The sequence below is a fragment of the Schistocerca serialis genome, chromosome 1 (genome assembly GCF_023864345.2).
Source record: "Schistocerca serialis cubense isolate TAMUIC-IGC-003099 chromosome 1, iqSchSeri2.2, whole genome shotgun sequence".
NCBI classification, from domain to species: Eukaryota; Metazoa; Arthropoda; class Insecta; order Orthoptera; family Acrididae; genus Schistocerca; species Schistocerca serialis.
Window position 1 is genome coordinate 543,097,460 of NC_064638.1, and position 16,556 is coordinate 543,114,015.

The 16,556-nt window shown below is 40.5% G+C and overlaps 2 protein-coding genes across 6 annotated transcripts in view; one reads left to right on the plus strand and one right to left on the minus strand.

Moving 5' to 3' along the window:
- Positions 1 to 16,556, plus strand: part of LOC126475123 (inter-alpha-trypsin inhibitor heavy chain H4-like) — a 306,057-nt gene that overhangs the window by 110,667 nt on the left and 178,834 nt on the right. The gene's annotated exons all lie outside the window — the stretch shown is intronic.
- On the minus strand, positions 7,811 to 16,347 carry LOC126475170 (uncharacterized). Its single transcript, XM_050102804.1, has 4 exons — positions 16,218 to 16,347; positions 14,472 to 14,590; positions 9,611 to 9,747; positions 7,811 to 8,018 (listed from the first exon to the last, which is right to left on the minus strand). Exons 1-4 carry the CDS (start codon positions 16,321 to 16,323, stop codon positions 7,964 to 7,966), a joined length of 417 nt encoding a protein of 138 aa, XP_049958761.1. The 5' UTR covers positions 16,324 to 16,347; the 3' UTR covers positions 7,811 to 7,963.

Below are 16,556 nucleotides of genomic sequence, written 5' to 3' on the forward strand. Positions count from 1 at the left end.
CTTGGGTAACAGAAGATATATTGAATTGATGAAAGAAGCAAATATAAAAAATGCAGTAAGTGAAGCAGGCAAAAAGGAATACAAACGTCTCAAAAATGAGATCGACAGGAAGTGCAAAATGGCTAAACAGGGATGGCTAGAGGACAAATGTAAGGATGTAGAAGCTCATCTCACTAGGGGTAAGATAGATACTGCCTTCAGGAAAATTAAAGAGACTTTTTGGAGAAAAGAGAACCACTTGTATGAATATCAAGAGCTTAGATTGAAACCCAGTTCTAAGCAAAGAAGGGAAAACAGAAAGGTGGAAGGAGTATATAGAGGGTCTATACAAGGACGATGTACTTGAGCACAATATTATGGAAAAGGAAGAGGATGTAGATGAAGATGAAATAGGAGCTACGATACTGCGTGAAGAGTTTGACAGAGCACTAAAAGACCTGAGTCGAAACAAGGCACCGGGAGTAGACAACATTCCATTAGAACTACTGACGGCCTTGGGAGAGTCAGTCGTAACAAAACTCTACCATCTGCTGAGAAAGAGGTATGAGACAGGCGACGTACCCTCAGACTTCAAGAAGAATGTAATAACTCCAAACCCAAAGAAAGCAGGTGCTGACAGATGCGAAAATTACCGAACAATCAGTTTAATAAGTCACGGATGCAAAATACTAACGCGAATTCTTTACAGACGAAAGGAAAAACTGGTAGAAGCTGACTTCGGAGGAAATCAGTTTGGATTCCGTAGGAATATTGGAACACGTGAGGCAATACTGACCCTACGACTTATCTTAGAAGCTAGATTCAGGAAAGGCAAACCTACGCTTCTAGCATTTATAGACTTAGAGAAAGCTTTTGACAATGTTGACTGGAATACTCTCTTTCAAATTCTGAAGGTGGCAGGGGTAAAACAAAGGGAGCAAAAGGCTATCTACAATTTGTACAGAAACCAGATGGCAGTTATAAGAGTCGAGGGGTATGAAAGGGAAGCAGTGGTTGGGAAGGGAGTGAGACAGGGTTGTAGCTAGTCCCGATGTTATTCAATCTGTATATTGAGCAAGGAGTGAAAGAAACAAAAGAAAAATTCGGAGTAGGTATTAAAATCCATGGAGAAGAAATAAAAACTTCGATGTTCGCCAATGACATTGTAATTCTGTCAGAGACATCAAAAGACTTGGAAGAGCAGTTGAACGGAATGGACAGCGTCATGAAAGGAGGGTATAAGATGAACATCAACAAAAGCAAAACGAGGATAATGGAATGTAGTCGAATTAAGTCGGGTGATGCTGACGGAATTAGATTAGGAAATGAGACACTGAAAGTAGTAAAGAAGTTTTGCTATTTGGGGAGCAAAATAACTGATGACGGTCGAAGTAGAGAGGATATCAAATGCAGACTGGCAATGGCAAGGAAAGCGTTTCTGAAGAAGAGAAATTTGTTAACATAGAGTATAGATTTAAGTGTCAGGAAGTCGTTTTGAAAGTGTTTGTATGGAGTCTAGCCATTTATGGAAGTGAAACATGCACAATAACTAGTATGGACAAGAAGAGAATAGAAGCTTTCGAAATGTGGTGCTACAGAAGAATGCTGAAGATTAGATGGGTAGATCATATAACTAACGAGGAGGTATTGAGTAGGATTGGGGAGAAGAGAAGTTTGTGGCACAACTTGACTAGAAGAAGGGATCGGTTGGTAGGACATGTTCTGAGGCATCAAGGGATCACCGATTTAGTATTGGAGGGCAGCGTGGAGGGTAAAAATCGTAGAGGGAGACCAAGAGATGAATACACTAAACAGATTCAGAAGGATGTAGGCTGTAGTAGGTACTGGGAGATGAAGAAGCTTGCACAGGATGGAGTAGCATGGAGAGCTGCATCAAACCAGTCTCAGGACTGAAGACCACAACAACAACAACAACATGCTCATTCATGATACCGATATGCAATGCTCTTATAATAAGGTATTTGAAAAAATAGGAAAATTTGCTTTAGGACTGAGGAGGTTAAATGATTCCTTGTAGAAACTAAATTTTTGTTTAATTCACCAGCAATGCTCAGAAAAGGATTGTTAAATGCTGTACATATATCTGACTTATCAGGAATGGAAATATTTTTACTTCGAACTGACTTTAGATCGTCGACCTTGTGCTGCTGACCAGACACTTCCTTCCCAACTGACCATATGGTTTTAATTTTATCCCTTTAAATTAGCTATTCTATTTGCGTACCACATACTCTTTGCCTTTCTAATAACATTTTAAGCACCTTACGGTACTGTCTGTAGTGGGCGACTGTAGATTGATTGTGACCACTTCTAACATTTTGATATAATTCCTGCTTTTCTCTACATGATATCCCTATCCCACTCGTCATCCACATAGGCGCCCTTTTACTGCTAGTGTCCCGTTTATGGAAAGCAACTCTCAAAGAGCATGAGAATGTGTTAAAGAAAGTATTATATATGTCATTTATGTTATCGGAACTATAAACATCCCGCCATTATTGTTCCTTGACGAGGTTTAAAAAACTCTCTGTTACCATTGGATTAACTTTCCTACATAGTCTGTAGTCTGTAATTATATGTGACGTTTGTTTCAATTCAGAAGCCTTTTAGTGTGAAAATTTGTGTATCATGGTCTGAAAGGCCATTCACCCTTTCACTAACAGATTGGCCATATAGTAATGAAGAATGAATAAAAATATTGTGCTACTGTTCCCATGCACCGTAGTTGGAAAAAAAATAGTCTGCATCAGGTCATATGAATTTACGAGATCCAAGAGCATCCTTTTTCTTGCACTATCATATAGAAAATTAATATTGAAGTCACCACATATAACTAAATTCTGATACTTCCTATAATGTGAATCAAGGACCCTCTCTAGCTTGAGTGGAAATGGTCTGATGTCAGAGTTAAGGGACCTATAAACAACTAAAATTAGAAGTTAAGTTTCATTAAATTCAACTCCCTCTGCACAACATTAAAATATATCAAGTTTTTTACGTGGCCATCCTCCACAGAAAGCATAGAAATACTTGCTTTGTAAATAAAACGGCCTTTTCCTGCTGCAACTTAATTTATTGTCTGAATTAAGTGGCAGCATCAAAAGGCGGTTTTACTTACAAAACAAGTATCCCAATGTATGTTCAGTGTAGTGCCGTGATACGTCTATGGTCTATTATACAGACTGCGTAGCTCATTTCTCCACTGCTCACTTAAGTACCCTTGAGATCTCGCTGGTTGTTGTCAACATTAGCACACTTGCTTCATCAGCCAGAGCAACTGAACTACCACCTATTACTGGAGGTTAAATACCTTAAAACTTGATTTTCATTCGCAGGTAGAATTGGCCATGGCGAGCTTTTGTTTTGAGCAAAGTCAGAATTATATTTTTTCCATCAACTGCAATATAGCATTTCCCTGCCGAGAAGTCGATTTTTGCTTCCTTCTCTTGCAGAAATCCTACACAAGTAATACAGTTGGCCGATATATTCTCAACCCCGAGGAACAAGAAGCAAAATGCTCCATTTCATGTCCATGTTTTCAGCTGAGACTGCCAGCTAATGTTCTTCGACCTGGTGCCTTCTGCAGCAATAATTCTAAAATTCTGGACTGATAATGTTGAAGGTGTACCCTTCTCACATATCTGTTTAAACGAATGATAAGAAATGCAGTTTGCCTGTGCACCAGTGTCAGTTATTACTATTGTAGGTACTTTACCTACTTCCGCTTCAAATTCAGCCTGTATCACTGTATCGTTTTCCTCTCTACAGGAATTTTAGACAGAGGACAATTCATCATGTACATCAACAGCGTTATTATAACGAGTCAGATTGATCTGTTTTCGCGTCTTGCCCCTGCGCTATTCCTGACCATTATCTGAGTGCTCAATGTGATTGAAATTAGTTTGTTGGCAGGTTATTTGAAGGTTGTTTACTTTCAATCAATTCAGTTAGCCCTATGTGTTGGTTTTGTACCCGCCAGTTCACATTATTATTAGTGTTACTCTCATTACTTTCGTTTGGGCTGTTACTCTCGATCGAATGCTGTTTCCCACTGCCAATTCATTTGTTCGTTGTTTGACCATTTTTCTGGCATTAGGTTGTTATCCTGGTTACTACTGAGCTGTCATTCTGACAACCGGTATTAAACCGATGATCATACCTTCTTTTTCTCCATTTTGCTGTCGTTTGTTATCTTCCTGTACATGGTGATTTCTATAACCTTGCGGGATGCATTTCCGTTATTTCCATTCCCATTACCATTACCAGTATTGTTTTGTTTTCAGTTCTGTTTCTCATGCCGCTATTATTGTGGTACGCATAGTCCTTACTACTAGCATGCCCGTTGTCTTGAGTCCACGGCTTTATGTCCTCACGTAACAAGTCTGTCGCGTCAACAACAGACATGAACTGCTCAATGTAATTTTCAGGGCCATGTAATAGCTTTCCCCTCAAATGTAAGGGAAATTTTGCCTTTAAAATTCGTATAACGTATTTTACAGTATCTTGTCTTACTGATACATTTCTCAAAGGATTTGTGTAGAGTACCTTGTTTACTGCTGGAAACTTCAGGCGAGTACACTTTCTTTATTAATCCCTGGTGCTGATCTGGAGACCAGTACTTTGATAAAAATGCTTTCTCGAATTGTACATATGTTTCGCGTTTCTCTATAGTTTTGATACCCAAAGCGGACCTTCGCCTTGTACATGTGAGGCAACAAATTGTATTCTTTGGGTATTTTGTCCATGATCTGAGCAGTATCACTCTGAATCTCTTTATGAAAGGAACGGGGTGTTGACCCCTTTCTTGTCTGGGATGTACTTCTGAAACTAACGATGCTTGAGCAAACTCTCCTGCAATAAGATGTTCGTCAAAGCAGTTGACGTCCCCGTATCACATGATGAATACCCCTCATTAATGTATGTGTTATGCGGCGTTTCTCTGTACAACACACCCGAGCCGGCCGGTGTGGTCGAGCGGTTCTAGGCGCTTCAGTCTGGAACCGCGCGACCGTTACGGTCACAGGTTCGAATCCTAACTCGGGCATGGATGTGTGTGATGTCCTTAGGTTAGTTAGGCTTAAGTAGTTCTAAGTTCTAGGGGACTGATGACCTCAGATGTTAAGTCCCATAGTGCTCAGAGCCATTTCAACCAACACATTCGACTGTGGTGACAGTAAATGTTTCTACTGGCCTTCGGCCTGCTTACTGCTCACTCATGGTGCAATTTGCATACATGTTCTTCCACATCATGCCTCTACTTAGGAAGATCACGCTTTACTGTCTTTTAAATTGTTCCAATTCTGTTTCTACATCAATATTCTCTTTGTTGTGCTGAGATAATACTTTAGCACTAAAATTTTTAATTACGATCTGTAATTCAGTCCTAAGCACTTTGTTAATTTGTGAATCCTTTTGATGCAACCAGTTCACAGAATAGCTAATAATTCTGTCATTTCGTGCTGCTAAGCACTCGGTAACCTGTTTGTCTTTGTCATGCAACCAGGTAAGAAACTCTTCATTCAGCTGGCCACTTTTCAACGTGATCTCTTGTATACCTTTTGGAATTCAGACTGCGTGTCTTTTAGTTCGCTCACTTCCGAGTTCAACTGCCTTACCGACTGGGTATGTATTTACACGCAGGTTGTAGCTCAACAAAGTTATTAGTAACCGTTTCTATCTTCGAATTTATTTTTCGTATTTCAGCAGACTACTCATCAGCTAGCCGCCGAAAATCTGCACTTATCTTTTAGACTAACCGTTTGCTAATCCGCATAGCTTTCTCATTAATGAAGAGTTCAAAAATAACATTCATCTGGTGTTGAATTTCACCGCTTATTTGTCCCTTCTTTAGGTTTGCAAATTGCTTAAAATTTTCGTTCATTTTGTCCTGAATACGCGTGCTAATTTGTATGGTCTGCTCTAGAGCAAGGTTTATGAATTTTTCATTCATTTGAGCAGTCTGTTTTTTCTGTCTGTTTTTCCATTGGCTAGAAGGCTATCCCCACTAAAAATACATCGTTCTGAAGCTCCACAGACATGATTTCACTGAATATAACCAATTCTCAGATTAGACAAGTATATTACACCAATTTTAAATAATGAAATGTTATAAATATTTGGCCACACTCAGATCATTCATAATATTTACAAATAAACTATTGTTCAAAAATAAATAATCTAGAATTCTTGCAAAAGTGCACTCACTTTAAATGACGACTAATTGTTGTTAAATATTAGTTAAACATTTATTTATGCATTCTTGACACAAGCATCTTTTAGTTCTCTTTTCAGTTTTGCAGTCTGCTAACACATGCGGCTGACCATTTTTAAATGAGCATATTTGGTTTCATAGCACTTGCAATCGACATTTAAGTAAATTTACTGACGAAATAGTAAACTGTTCATTAAATAAATAAACGATATGACAAAATACGAGGTATTCCTGTGGTAATCATTTGCTGCGTAATTTTGGAGGATACGATGTCCAGACTACCATCTGCATGATGAAAAGGTACAAAAACGTAATAAATCAATAAATAAAATACATGCAGGTACATAACCTTCAGAGACAATAGCTATAGTGTAACGCTGTCATCTGAGATGCCATATGTTGTAATCAAATGAAGCATTTAAAAATTGTTAACCCACAGATTCGTTGTGAAAATGTTTATTCACTGTTAAACATTAAGGATATTGAAGTACTGTTGTGTCATCGTATGCACCTCACTATTCTGATACCGCATATTATTTAGATTTGCTTTAATACTTGACTATGAGTGATTATAGATTCTTAAAGAGCTGGAAGAAGCCATTTTTTTCACCTTGACTGTTAGATGACTTTTTTGGAGTAATGTGTGTCCTCTTAATCGACAGTACGTTATCAAAATTCCCAGCTTTCGGATTTGCTCATTTGCAGCGACGCTACTCGCCTCTGTACCTGGGACCCGCTAGTGTTCAGTCGTACAAGAAACTCATTTTACGAGTAGCTCGTACCAATACTGGGCGACCGATTAGCTGGCCTAAATACGCGTAGTTCAACATACGATTGACGAATTTTGAGACCAAATTACTCTTTGATGTTTTACGTTAGAAGGGCTTAGTTAGCTCATTGGGGAATGTAACTCCGCAAACCTTTCAAAATCCAGTAGTTATACTTGTATGCATTGAGTTTAAAGTCATTCAGCAATCCAAAATAATAAGTTCATGTCTTACTATGGTTCACTGAATAAATTATTGTGTTTACTGTACGACTGTTTCCGTTAGGACCCTCCAGTTTTGGGTAAATCTCCGCTTTTTGGATCAACAGTCAGGGAAGGCGTGCCAGGCTCACAGCTAGTTTCTAGGACTAGATAGCTTATTCCATACAAGGGGTTTCGCACATGTTAACCAGTGCAGCTTGAATGTACTTCAGTCTTCCTAGCTCGTGTCAGTTTCGACAGAGCGATGCCTTCAGTAGTCCTCATTGTGCAAGAGAGACTGCGAAAAATTAGAGAGGTTTGCTTTAAAACAGCACTCATTTTCTCACACAGATTCCATCAATTTCTGTAGCCTTTCGGTGGTGGTCTAGCCTACCATCTTCGTTGAGAGATGAATATCAACTCTGATTAGTACTTTTATTTGCAATGATGTGCAGATCTGTTGTGCTACTTCGCCATGACTGTTTTAGGACTTTGTTTTGCGTCTGTAATATTGCATAGGCAAGTAAAACTCGGCTTTGTGTCGTTAGGACTATTGGTATAGTAAAGTGTTGAAGCGAAAAGGGAGCATTCAGGGAAGGAAACCAATATTATGCAAATAAAGTCAAACTACCTTTCTGTTGTGACAATATTTAATTTCTGTGAATAATAACCGAGAGATAATACAAATGATTCAACAATTCCTGTTTTGTTCTTCACAGCTCTGTAAGGCAATATCTGGAACAAACCTCTGCTTGGATTAGCGGTCTCGGCAGTCGGCATACGGCTCATCCAATGATCGTGGGGGGAACTGTGTTGTCCGGACAACAAGCTCCGACGTAACTGGAACAGAAACACAAAAGTTGTTTAAAAACCGAGTGCGTAGTCCATTCATTTACTAGAACAGGGAAATGTGTCTGAGTGGTTCTCACTTCTCCGCATCTCTCTTCTTCAGTAATTTCTCTGACTGTGAAACCGATGACGAACATGCAACATTTCTACGTTAAGGAAAAATGTAAAAGAACTACAACCACTAAGCAGTTGTGAAACTGATATATGATCTTGCCATTCAAAATAAGCGGTTCTGTGTTGAGGCAGTTCGTACTCAGATTGCAGCATTACAACTACGGACAAGCGAAGGCGTCATTGACAGATTGTTGCAAATTTTTTGTGCAGGTATGCTACTGAAATAGCGTTTTCTACTAAGCTCTACGTAAAGTTAAAACGTCATTCTGAATCGATATTTCACTGTTCTTTCCGATGGTAACAATAAAATGTTTCTGCTGGTATACAAAGATCCACAAAACAGACGTTAATAAGAAACTCATGTGGCTGTGACCTCAGCATTTAAAACCCAAGACGCAGGCAAAATTAAGGAAACTACGAAAGCAGCGTTGTATATACGGCAAGGCTTCTTCCTACCATTCTAACTTCTCCTCTGTTTACACAATTTGTGAAAGGAGTTTGTTGCTATATCAAAAACTGTCATTAGTAATTGAAAGCGAGTTGCTCTACAGTGAAAAATTGGTTCCTCACAGATTGTAGTTTGTTTACAGTGAAATAACATGTTCAGTTAGGGGACAATTTTCGTATCCTTATAATCACTTATTGTCTCTGGTAGCTGAGACACCGTACAGTACGAATCAGGATTTTCGGTTTAGCATATCATTCAGGATCATGTTATCTTTTGCATTTTAAATTACTATGAAATATTTTCTTCCGACATCGGACTGCGACAAATCCCGCAAAATTAATTAATTTTTCTTTGGTTCTTGGCAGGACATTATCATAAGATTTAATCAGAAACATATTCCACAATCCTTCCACCGTGCATAAGGAACAGCTTTCTTTATCTTTCGATTTTTATCTTTCGATATTTTGGTAATTCAGCTTAAGACCTTCCTCAAGGCGAGCCGTTGACAGAATTCTGACTGTCTGAGTGTCACTGTTTCTGTGCTAAAAATCTAAACACATGACACACAGAGATGTACTGTGGAGTAAACTAGTCGAGTTTCGTAGATAACACAATGAGCGAAACAGCGCCATTCTTAGAAAAATACTTATGCGTGTAAGATAAAAATGTAGGAAAAGTCAGCAAATCCTCAGTGCTTACAAATTATATGGTTGGTTATTAAAATGGATGGCAGGCTTTGGAAAGACAGGAAGCGAAGAGGACCAGTTTCTCTCAGAGCGCCGACGAGAAATGAGTGTTTCCCATGAATTATCGAGATGGGAGTCCTCGTTTCGGTTGAAAGGCTGTCCGCAGTCTGTATTTACTTAGATTCCTTAAAAACAGCATCAACCTATTGTGATTCAATTACTAAGGTACCTGTAGAAATACAATGAACAGATAACAAGACACGAGGGCTCCCATTATGCACAAATGACGCCACAACGGTCTTCAGAATAACTCTATATTATAAACAGTGACTGACCTGCCGTCGACCACACAGAGGTAGGGCAGGAAGTCATCGAGGCTGCCAGTGAAGTTGGGCAGCACGCAGTTGGCCAGGTGGCGGCACTGCCCAGGACCTCCACCAGGGGTCGCGCACTCCTCCAGCTGCGACTCCGTCTGTGAAGGAAACAAAAAGCCTTTCAGTTTGAAGTGTCTAGTACGCTTACTTCAAAATTTACATCTGCTCTAAGACAGCACTCTCCCCGAAAGGATCTCCTCGACACGTTTATTTCAGAGCTAATTATCGTTGAAGTTTGCGTGTCAAGCTGTTGGGCGCAGAAATTCGAGTGATCCATAAAAGACGCTGTCGCGAAACGTGTTCGTGGTTTGGTTTCCTGTGGCCCACATTAATTTGTTTGCACAACTATATCCTTACGCAAACGAATATCCCTAGGTACATCCAGTCGTGTGCTCGGAATTACATACCCGTTCATATGCTTTTGATCAGATAATGTATGGAGTTGCCAATTTCTTACTCTTACCTCAAAACTTTCACATGTGTTTCCTAAAAACCCTATTCAAGTTCAGCAGCATTTAATAAGGAAATTGGTCAATATTTACAGTGCTCTCTTGTAAACTCAACTGTTTTTTCGTTTTAATTGTGAAAATGTATTTTATGCACATTGATGCATAATTCAATGGGAAATTGTTAGCATAACTGGAATTTCGCAAGAGCGTGTTTCTCTCATTATCACACAGTATGAGTAATGGGAGATTTGTTCTCATTGGCATCTGCTCGTTTCTCAAATGAGGGGTAGCAGGCTTGACATTTGCCAGGAAATATCGTTGCGTTACGAGACTGAACATGAACCTTTTCTCCACAAAATCATGACTTCAGATGAAACTTGAGCTCAAACAAAGCGTCAGCCGATGAAACACAGACGCAAAGAGTCGATCTAGAAAAGAAAAATCAAATACCCGGAGACTGATTCGAAATGTTGTGGCACAATTGTTTTCTTGTGTAGTTATATGTCTATCTGAAACTTTATATGGATTTCTGTTTGCACCCAAGACGGCGGCTTCCGATACCGTCATAGGTCTTCCCTCCTCTCCCATCTAATACTCCTTGACATTATCTTTTTGATTATACACCCGTTTTCATTTTAAAAGCGTGGTAGCTCACGTATGGGCCATCATATTTATTTTACTTCTGCGGCTCACACGCGAAAATCACCAAGACCAGCAGAGTGAGAATAATTATCTCAGGCAGTCCTCGCTAGGGTGATAAACGACGTTGCGTGCAAAAATCCCGTACTATCTGTCGTTTTACATAGTACTGTCACACACACTGAACGGTCTTACTGAGCCGCGCGGTTTGATGCGCCACGCACGGATTGCGCGGCCCCTCCCGTCGGAGGTTCGAGTCCTCCCTCTGGCATGGGTGTGTGTGTTGTTCTTAGCATAAGTTAGTTTAAGTTATTTTACGTAGTGTGTAAGTCTAGGGGCCGATGACCTCAGCAGTTCGGTCCCTTAGAAATTCACACACACTAAAAAAGAATAGTCTTACCGACACAGACTCGGGTTGTGAAAGCTTAGGCCGATAAATTAGTGGGAATCTGTTAGAAAGTGCTCACATTGGTACATGTGTGGAAACAAAATTTGCTGTCGGGTAAAATTCAAAACTGTGTTCCTCAAATCCGCGCATTGTAACACGATCTAACAGTCTCTTTGTCGTCGTCGAGGTGCTGCTCAAACCTGTTCGTTAGTTACATTTTCCTTGATTATCTGAACGATGTTTTTATCGAAATGATGTGGAACGAGTAAGTTTACAGGACATGTATACATCATTAGTGTTAACATTAGTTCACACGTTATCATTTTTAGTCCTACTCATGTAACTACACTTAATTTTCTTTTTTTCTAACAATTTTAATTAAAAATTTGTCGCTGGAATAAATAGAACTGCCTAGGAAGATTGATTTTCAATTAGATTTAAAACTTACTTAGTTACCTATCAGACATTTTGTATCATTGTGTCAATTATAAAAAACAATTGTTGCTGTATATTGAACTTGTTTCTGAGACACTGACAGCTGTGACAATGGGTAATACAGGTCATTTTTCCCTATAGTGTTCTATGTATGTGCATCACTGTTTTTCTCAAATTATGGTGGACTATTTATGACGAATTTCATTAGAGAATATATATGTTGTGACGGCGTAGTTAAAATACCTAGCTCCTTGAAGAGGTGACGGCCGTTGGTTAACGCCACATGTTATTCCTACTGCTCGATTTTCTGCTCTAGGTAATGAGTCAACCAACAAAAATATTCCATAAGAAATAACTGAGTTGAAATGCGTAAAATACGTGAGGAGTCAGATACGTTTGTTTGGAGGATTACCAATTGCACCAAGAGCAAAAAGTAGCTGAACATAATTGTTTGAGATGTTCGGTAATATACTTCTTCCAGTTCAAGTTCTCATCAATATGTACACCCAAAATTTCGGGCGTTATACTCTATCTACAGACTGTTGCGCATCAATTGTTGGTGTGACTGTATTTGCTGCACAACTTCTGGAGGTCATCCAGTGTATGAGGAGGATTTCTGCGACGATGCACTGCAATTTTCAACTAAAAGCAAGGACGGTTAGTCAACTTAATGTCAGCAGATACTGTAGACTAGTCCCTTCGGTTGATTGCTGCTTGCTGGATGAAGGTTGGTTGGTTGGTTAGTTTGGGGGAAGAGACCAAACAGCGAGGTCATCGGTCTCATCGGATTAGGGAAGGACGGAGAAGGAAGTCGGCCGTGCCCTTTCAAAGGAACCATCCCGGCATTTGCCTGGAGTGATTTAGGGAAATCACGGAAAACCTAAATCAGGATGGCCGGACGCGGGATTGAACCGTCGTCCTCCCGAAAGCGAGTCCAGTGTGCTAGCCACTGCGCCACCTCGCTCGGTCTGGATGAAGGTGTTCATGATGACGGCACATTGTTCTCCTGGGTTATCAACTTGAGTATCGCCTAAATTTGATATACAGAACGGAACAAAATGTTGGAGGTTTCTTCCCCGAGATGTCTGGCTTGCATACACGATACCGGCATAAAACTTAGCTAACCCTTCTCCATGCTCCACACCCGGGACTTCATGTCTGAGAAGTGCAGTGGTGGACGGTTGCCTCGGAAGTTTTCTACCGCGATGACCTGACGTCATACAAACTCTGTATACGTTGGCAAAGAGAACCCGACAACACTGCTTGAGATTCGATTCCAGACGTTCCCTTGTTATGTTCTTCGCGTATCACTGGGTTAGGGCGTTTGTAATGTTGTTTGTAATGAATGCCTAGAGGTCGAGTGAAGGCAGATAGATACTCTTTTGCTCTTCAGAGTCCTCCCAGTTGTCTCCAACAAGGCACCGTCCAATTCTGCTGCAGCCTCATCGGGGTGTATTGTGTATTAAACCGGAGACCTAGAAACGACGGAGAGGCTTCGTCCCGCAGTAGACTTCAGTGGTTCACAACCCCGCAACAGTCCACAGCAGTCCACCCACCCCACCGTCGCCCCACACCGAACCCAAGGTTAATGCGCGGTTCGGCCCCCAGTGAAATCCCTCCCCCACCCCTCCCCCGGGAATGTCTCATTCCAGACGAGTGTAATCCCAAATATTTGCATGGTAGAACAATTATGGTGTACGCGCACACGGTGACAGTGTTTGCGCAGCAATCGCCGACATAGTGTAACTGAAGCGAAATAGGGGAACCAGCCCGCATTCGCCGAGGTAGATGGAAAACCGCCTTAAAAACCATCCACAGGCTGGGCAGCACACCATACCTCGACATTAACACGCCAGGCGGATTTGTGCCGGGGACCGGCATGCCTTCCCGCTTGGGTAGCAGCGCGTCAGACCGCGCGGCTAGCGGGGCAAGCCTCTTCGGGGTACTTACGAGCCATAATTTTCATATCATCAGCAGGTGCTGTCGACTGCGTGTGACCAATACGAGGGGACAGTCGACACAAAACGCGATTTCCACAGCACGCTTGAAGATTCCGCGGTTTAGTCACATGCACTGAAAAAGCAGATTTACTTTGACCTCCATCACACAATTGGCTGTACTTAGCAATTTCTGGTGATCAAAAGAGTATCCAGGGCCACCATTTCGGTTAAAAAGAAAAAAAATACGAAATATTCATGTTACAAGGTTAGTGCGAAGCTTCTTTGGGCAGCTTACTTATTTACAACGGAAGGCCTCTGCAACTGGTCAATAAAATCTGCTGACTAGATCGTGAAGTACGCTTTAGAACAGTGCGTGTAAGATCTAAGAAAATCTGTTCGACGGAATCCCCTGACTTACGGAACCTACAGTTACGCCGCGAATGAACACACTAATTTGCACTGTGAACCTATTCTGAAAGGCAACCCGATTATAAAACCTCCAAGTTGTGTTTTCACATTATGCGCTTATCTTCACGTTACAGAAAATGTATTCAGCAAGATGACCGAAGACTCATCAGTATAGAGTAGTGGTCCATATGGTAGAAGCCTGTGCGCGCAGGTCTTGAGGAGCAACAGTAAAACTATGAAGTAGATGATATTTTTGGGTAAGACATAAGTAATTGTCAAAAAAATAGCCAGAATTTACAGTGTTGAACCGTCGTCGTATGTCCATCAAAATTCTAATAATAGTTCATATTCTATCCTCACTTTGGAAAGCTACTTGCACCACTCTGGACGTTAGACAATTGACTTGCACAGATGACACTTTCGCGTAACTATAAGTAATACGATCTGAACAGAAGCAAAGTGCTATTATTACCCTTAACACACGCATCTAAATGATCTACCGTCACAAAGCTAAAACGGTATGGGGCCGTGTTAGTTCTACATACTGTGAACTACTTCCTTACCTTGTTAAAAGCCAGCTCGTAGGTCTCTGCCGTGCCATTCACTTCTAGTGTGACGTGTGAGGAGTTCGAGACGCCACCCAGCCACGTGATCTCCGATATGTTCAGGGTCTTCGGTTGTCCTGTAACGCAATCAACATCAATGGTCTTCTGTGTATAACAAACGACAGAAAAAATTAAGGTAAAACTACTTTCAGTTTCTGGTTTAAGCTCTACTGATAATTAATGAGTAGCAACGGAATTTAGCCATGTCACACTAATATACAGCGGGAGGTGGCTAAATCACTGATCTAAAATTGCTTTCCACCCGATACAGATACTTCTAAACTGTTTACACGTAGATGAACGGTAACCAGGGATTCATGAAGCAAGAGCAATATCTCCTCGCAGCTCAATTAATAAGCGCATAACATATTTTAGGGTTCACAACGCCATTTAATTACGAAGGATTGGTCGACAAGAAGAGCAGCAGGACTGTATACTGAACGGTTCCCAGGTACTGAAAGTACCTCCTACCTTCGTTGAAACAATGAAAAGCGCGAGGCTGGAAGTTTTGCTCAAGAAAATTTATTCGACACAAGACTGCCATCAGAGTTTCATCCTCGTTTTGAATACTGTCACTGGGTTCGGCAGTAAGATAATAAATACTCTGGAGACTGTATTCCTTCCTGAATAGGCGTCGTTGACAGATCACGAAGTTATAAGTTTGAGAATCGTTCACTACTGGTCGTTGGTTAACCCACATCGGCTTCATCAAGTGACTAATGAACTACCGCAGAGTGCGGATGTGTGGTGTGGAGTAACCGTACAGCACATGTTTAGCACTTGTTTCATTTACAGTACTCTAAACGGGGGAAAGCACACACATTTCTTAATGAATAATGCACCCTCTTTATTAGAAAATATGCGTTTGAGATCACGTTAAATGTTGCTTGTCCATCATGATAGATGACCTGTTCATAATTCTTCAGCAGGGAGAGACACTTTCAACCACCTGTTTCCAAACCTGTGGGTAGGAAGTGGCAGTCCTATTCAGAGATATTCAGTACGATCGCCTAAATGATGGCGTTAGATTTCTTTGTCTGGGAATCTGGGATGTAAAATATCTCGTACCTTTCAGCACAAGAAACGCAAAAATTCAGTTACTTTTATTCCATGATTTCTTGTTAGATTAGCAAAAGTTTTGTATCACTGGGTTTGTGTGATCGAGATCTACTATTTTGGCGGAAAAAATAGCAGAATTCCATTAAGGGAAAACAAATTGATGCCTGTATCTTAGTTAGTAATGAAGTTGCGAGAACGGATAGATTTTTTTTTCATGATTCACTGGTTTTCTGTGAGTGAAGTATGTGGACGACTTCGACTGATTGGTGAGATATTGGAAATATCCATTTTATCTGCGAAAAATATCATTTACAATTGTACGATTTTTAGGGCATTGCTCTGAACAGTGATTATCGACAATATAAAATCAAGGAGTATGCCTAAAGAGAAGAGCTGGTAAGGATTTCACAACTTGTGGGTTCACGGAAGTTTCCGTTAAGTACCGAAAAATCTCCGCCAACAGACAGGTTACATCGTTCAGTGATACATATTCCGATAAAGAGTCAATTTCACATATTTCTCCAACAACTGGTGTTGTTAAGACTAGTGGAAAGTAGCAGGCATGTGTTCTAACATCTTCGGTCCATGTAGTTTGGGCAGTGTCTTTTATTTCAGTGAAATCAGAACTTTTAACACGCAACTCACCAACAAAAGCCAGAACACCAGGGTGTAAAGTTGTGGTTACATATGGACCAGAAGAAACTTTTGCTGCCTCAGGAAGCACTGCAAAGTAAAAGCATATGTCATTCATTGAAATCTAAACTTATAAATAACATACATCAACATTTGTTTGTACCTTTACAACCTAGAAATATTTTCGGGTTATTCCCAGCAAAAGCCTTACGTATCCACTATAATAAGAAATTTCAACAGAGAGGCACTGATATTTACACTGCTCAAGAGTTACAGTAAAATCGTCATGTTTGCGGTGTGTCTAAAGAATGCATGTTGCGATGATCCAGGAGTATTACAGCAACTGGACAT

Bases quoted from the DNA above. Each gene is read 5' to 3' on its own strand.
- LOC126475170 (XM_050102804.1), bottom strand. From the start codon at position 16,323: ATGAATGACATATGCTTTTACTTTGCAGTGCTTCCTGAGGCAGCAAAA. The intron at 14,591-16,217 runs GTGAGTTGCGTG...ATTGCGTTACAG, and splicing joins TGGTGTTCTGGCTTTTGTTG to GACAACCGAAGACCCTGAAC. The intron at 9,748-14,471 runs GTAAGGAAGTAG...TTTCCTTCACAG, and splicing joins ACGAGCTGGCTTTTAACAAG to ACGGAGTCGCAGCTGGAGGA.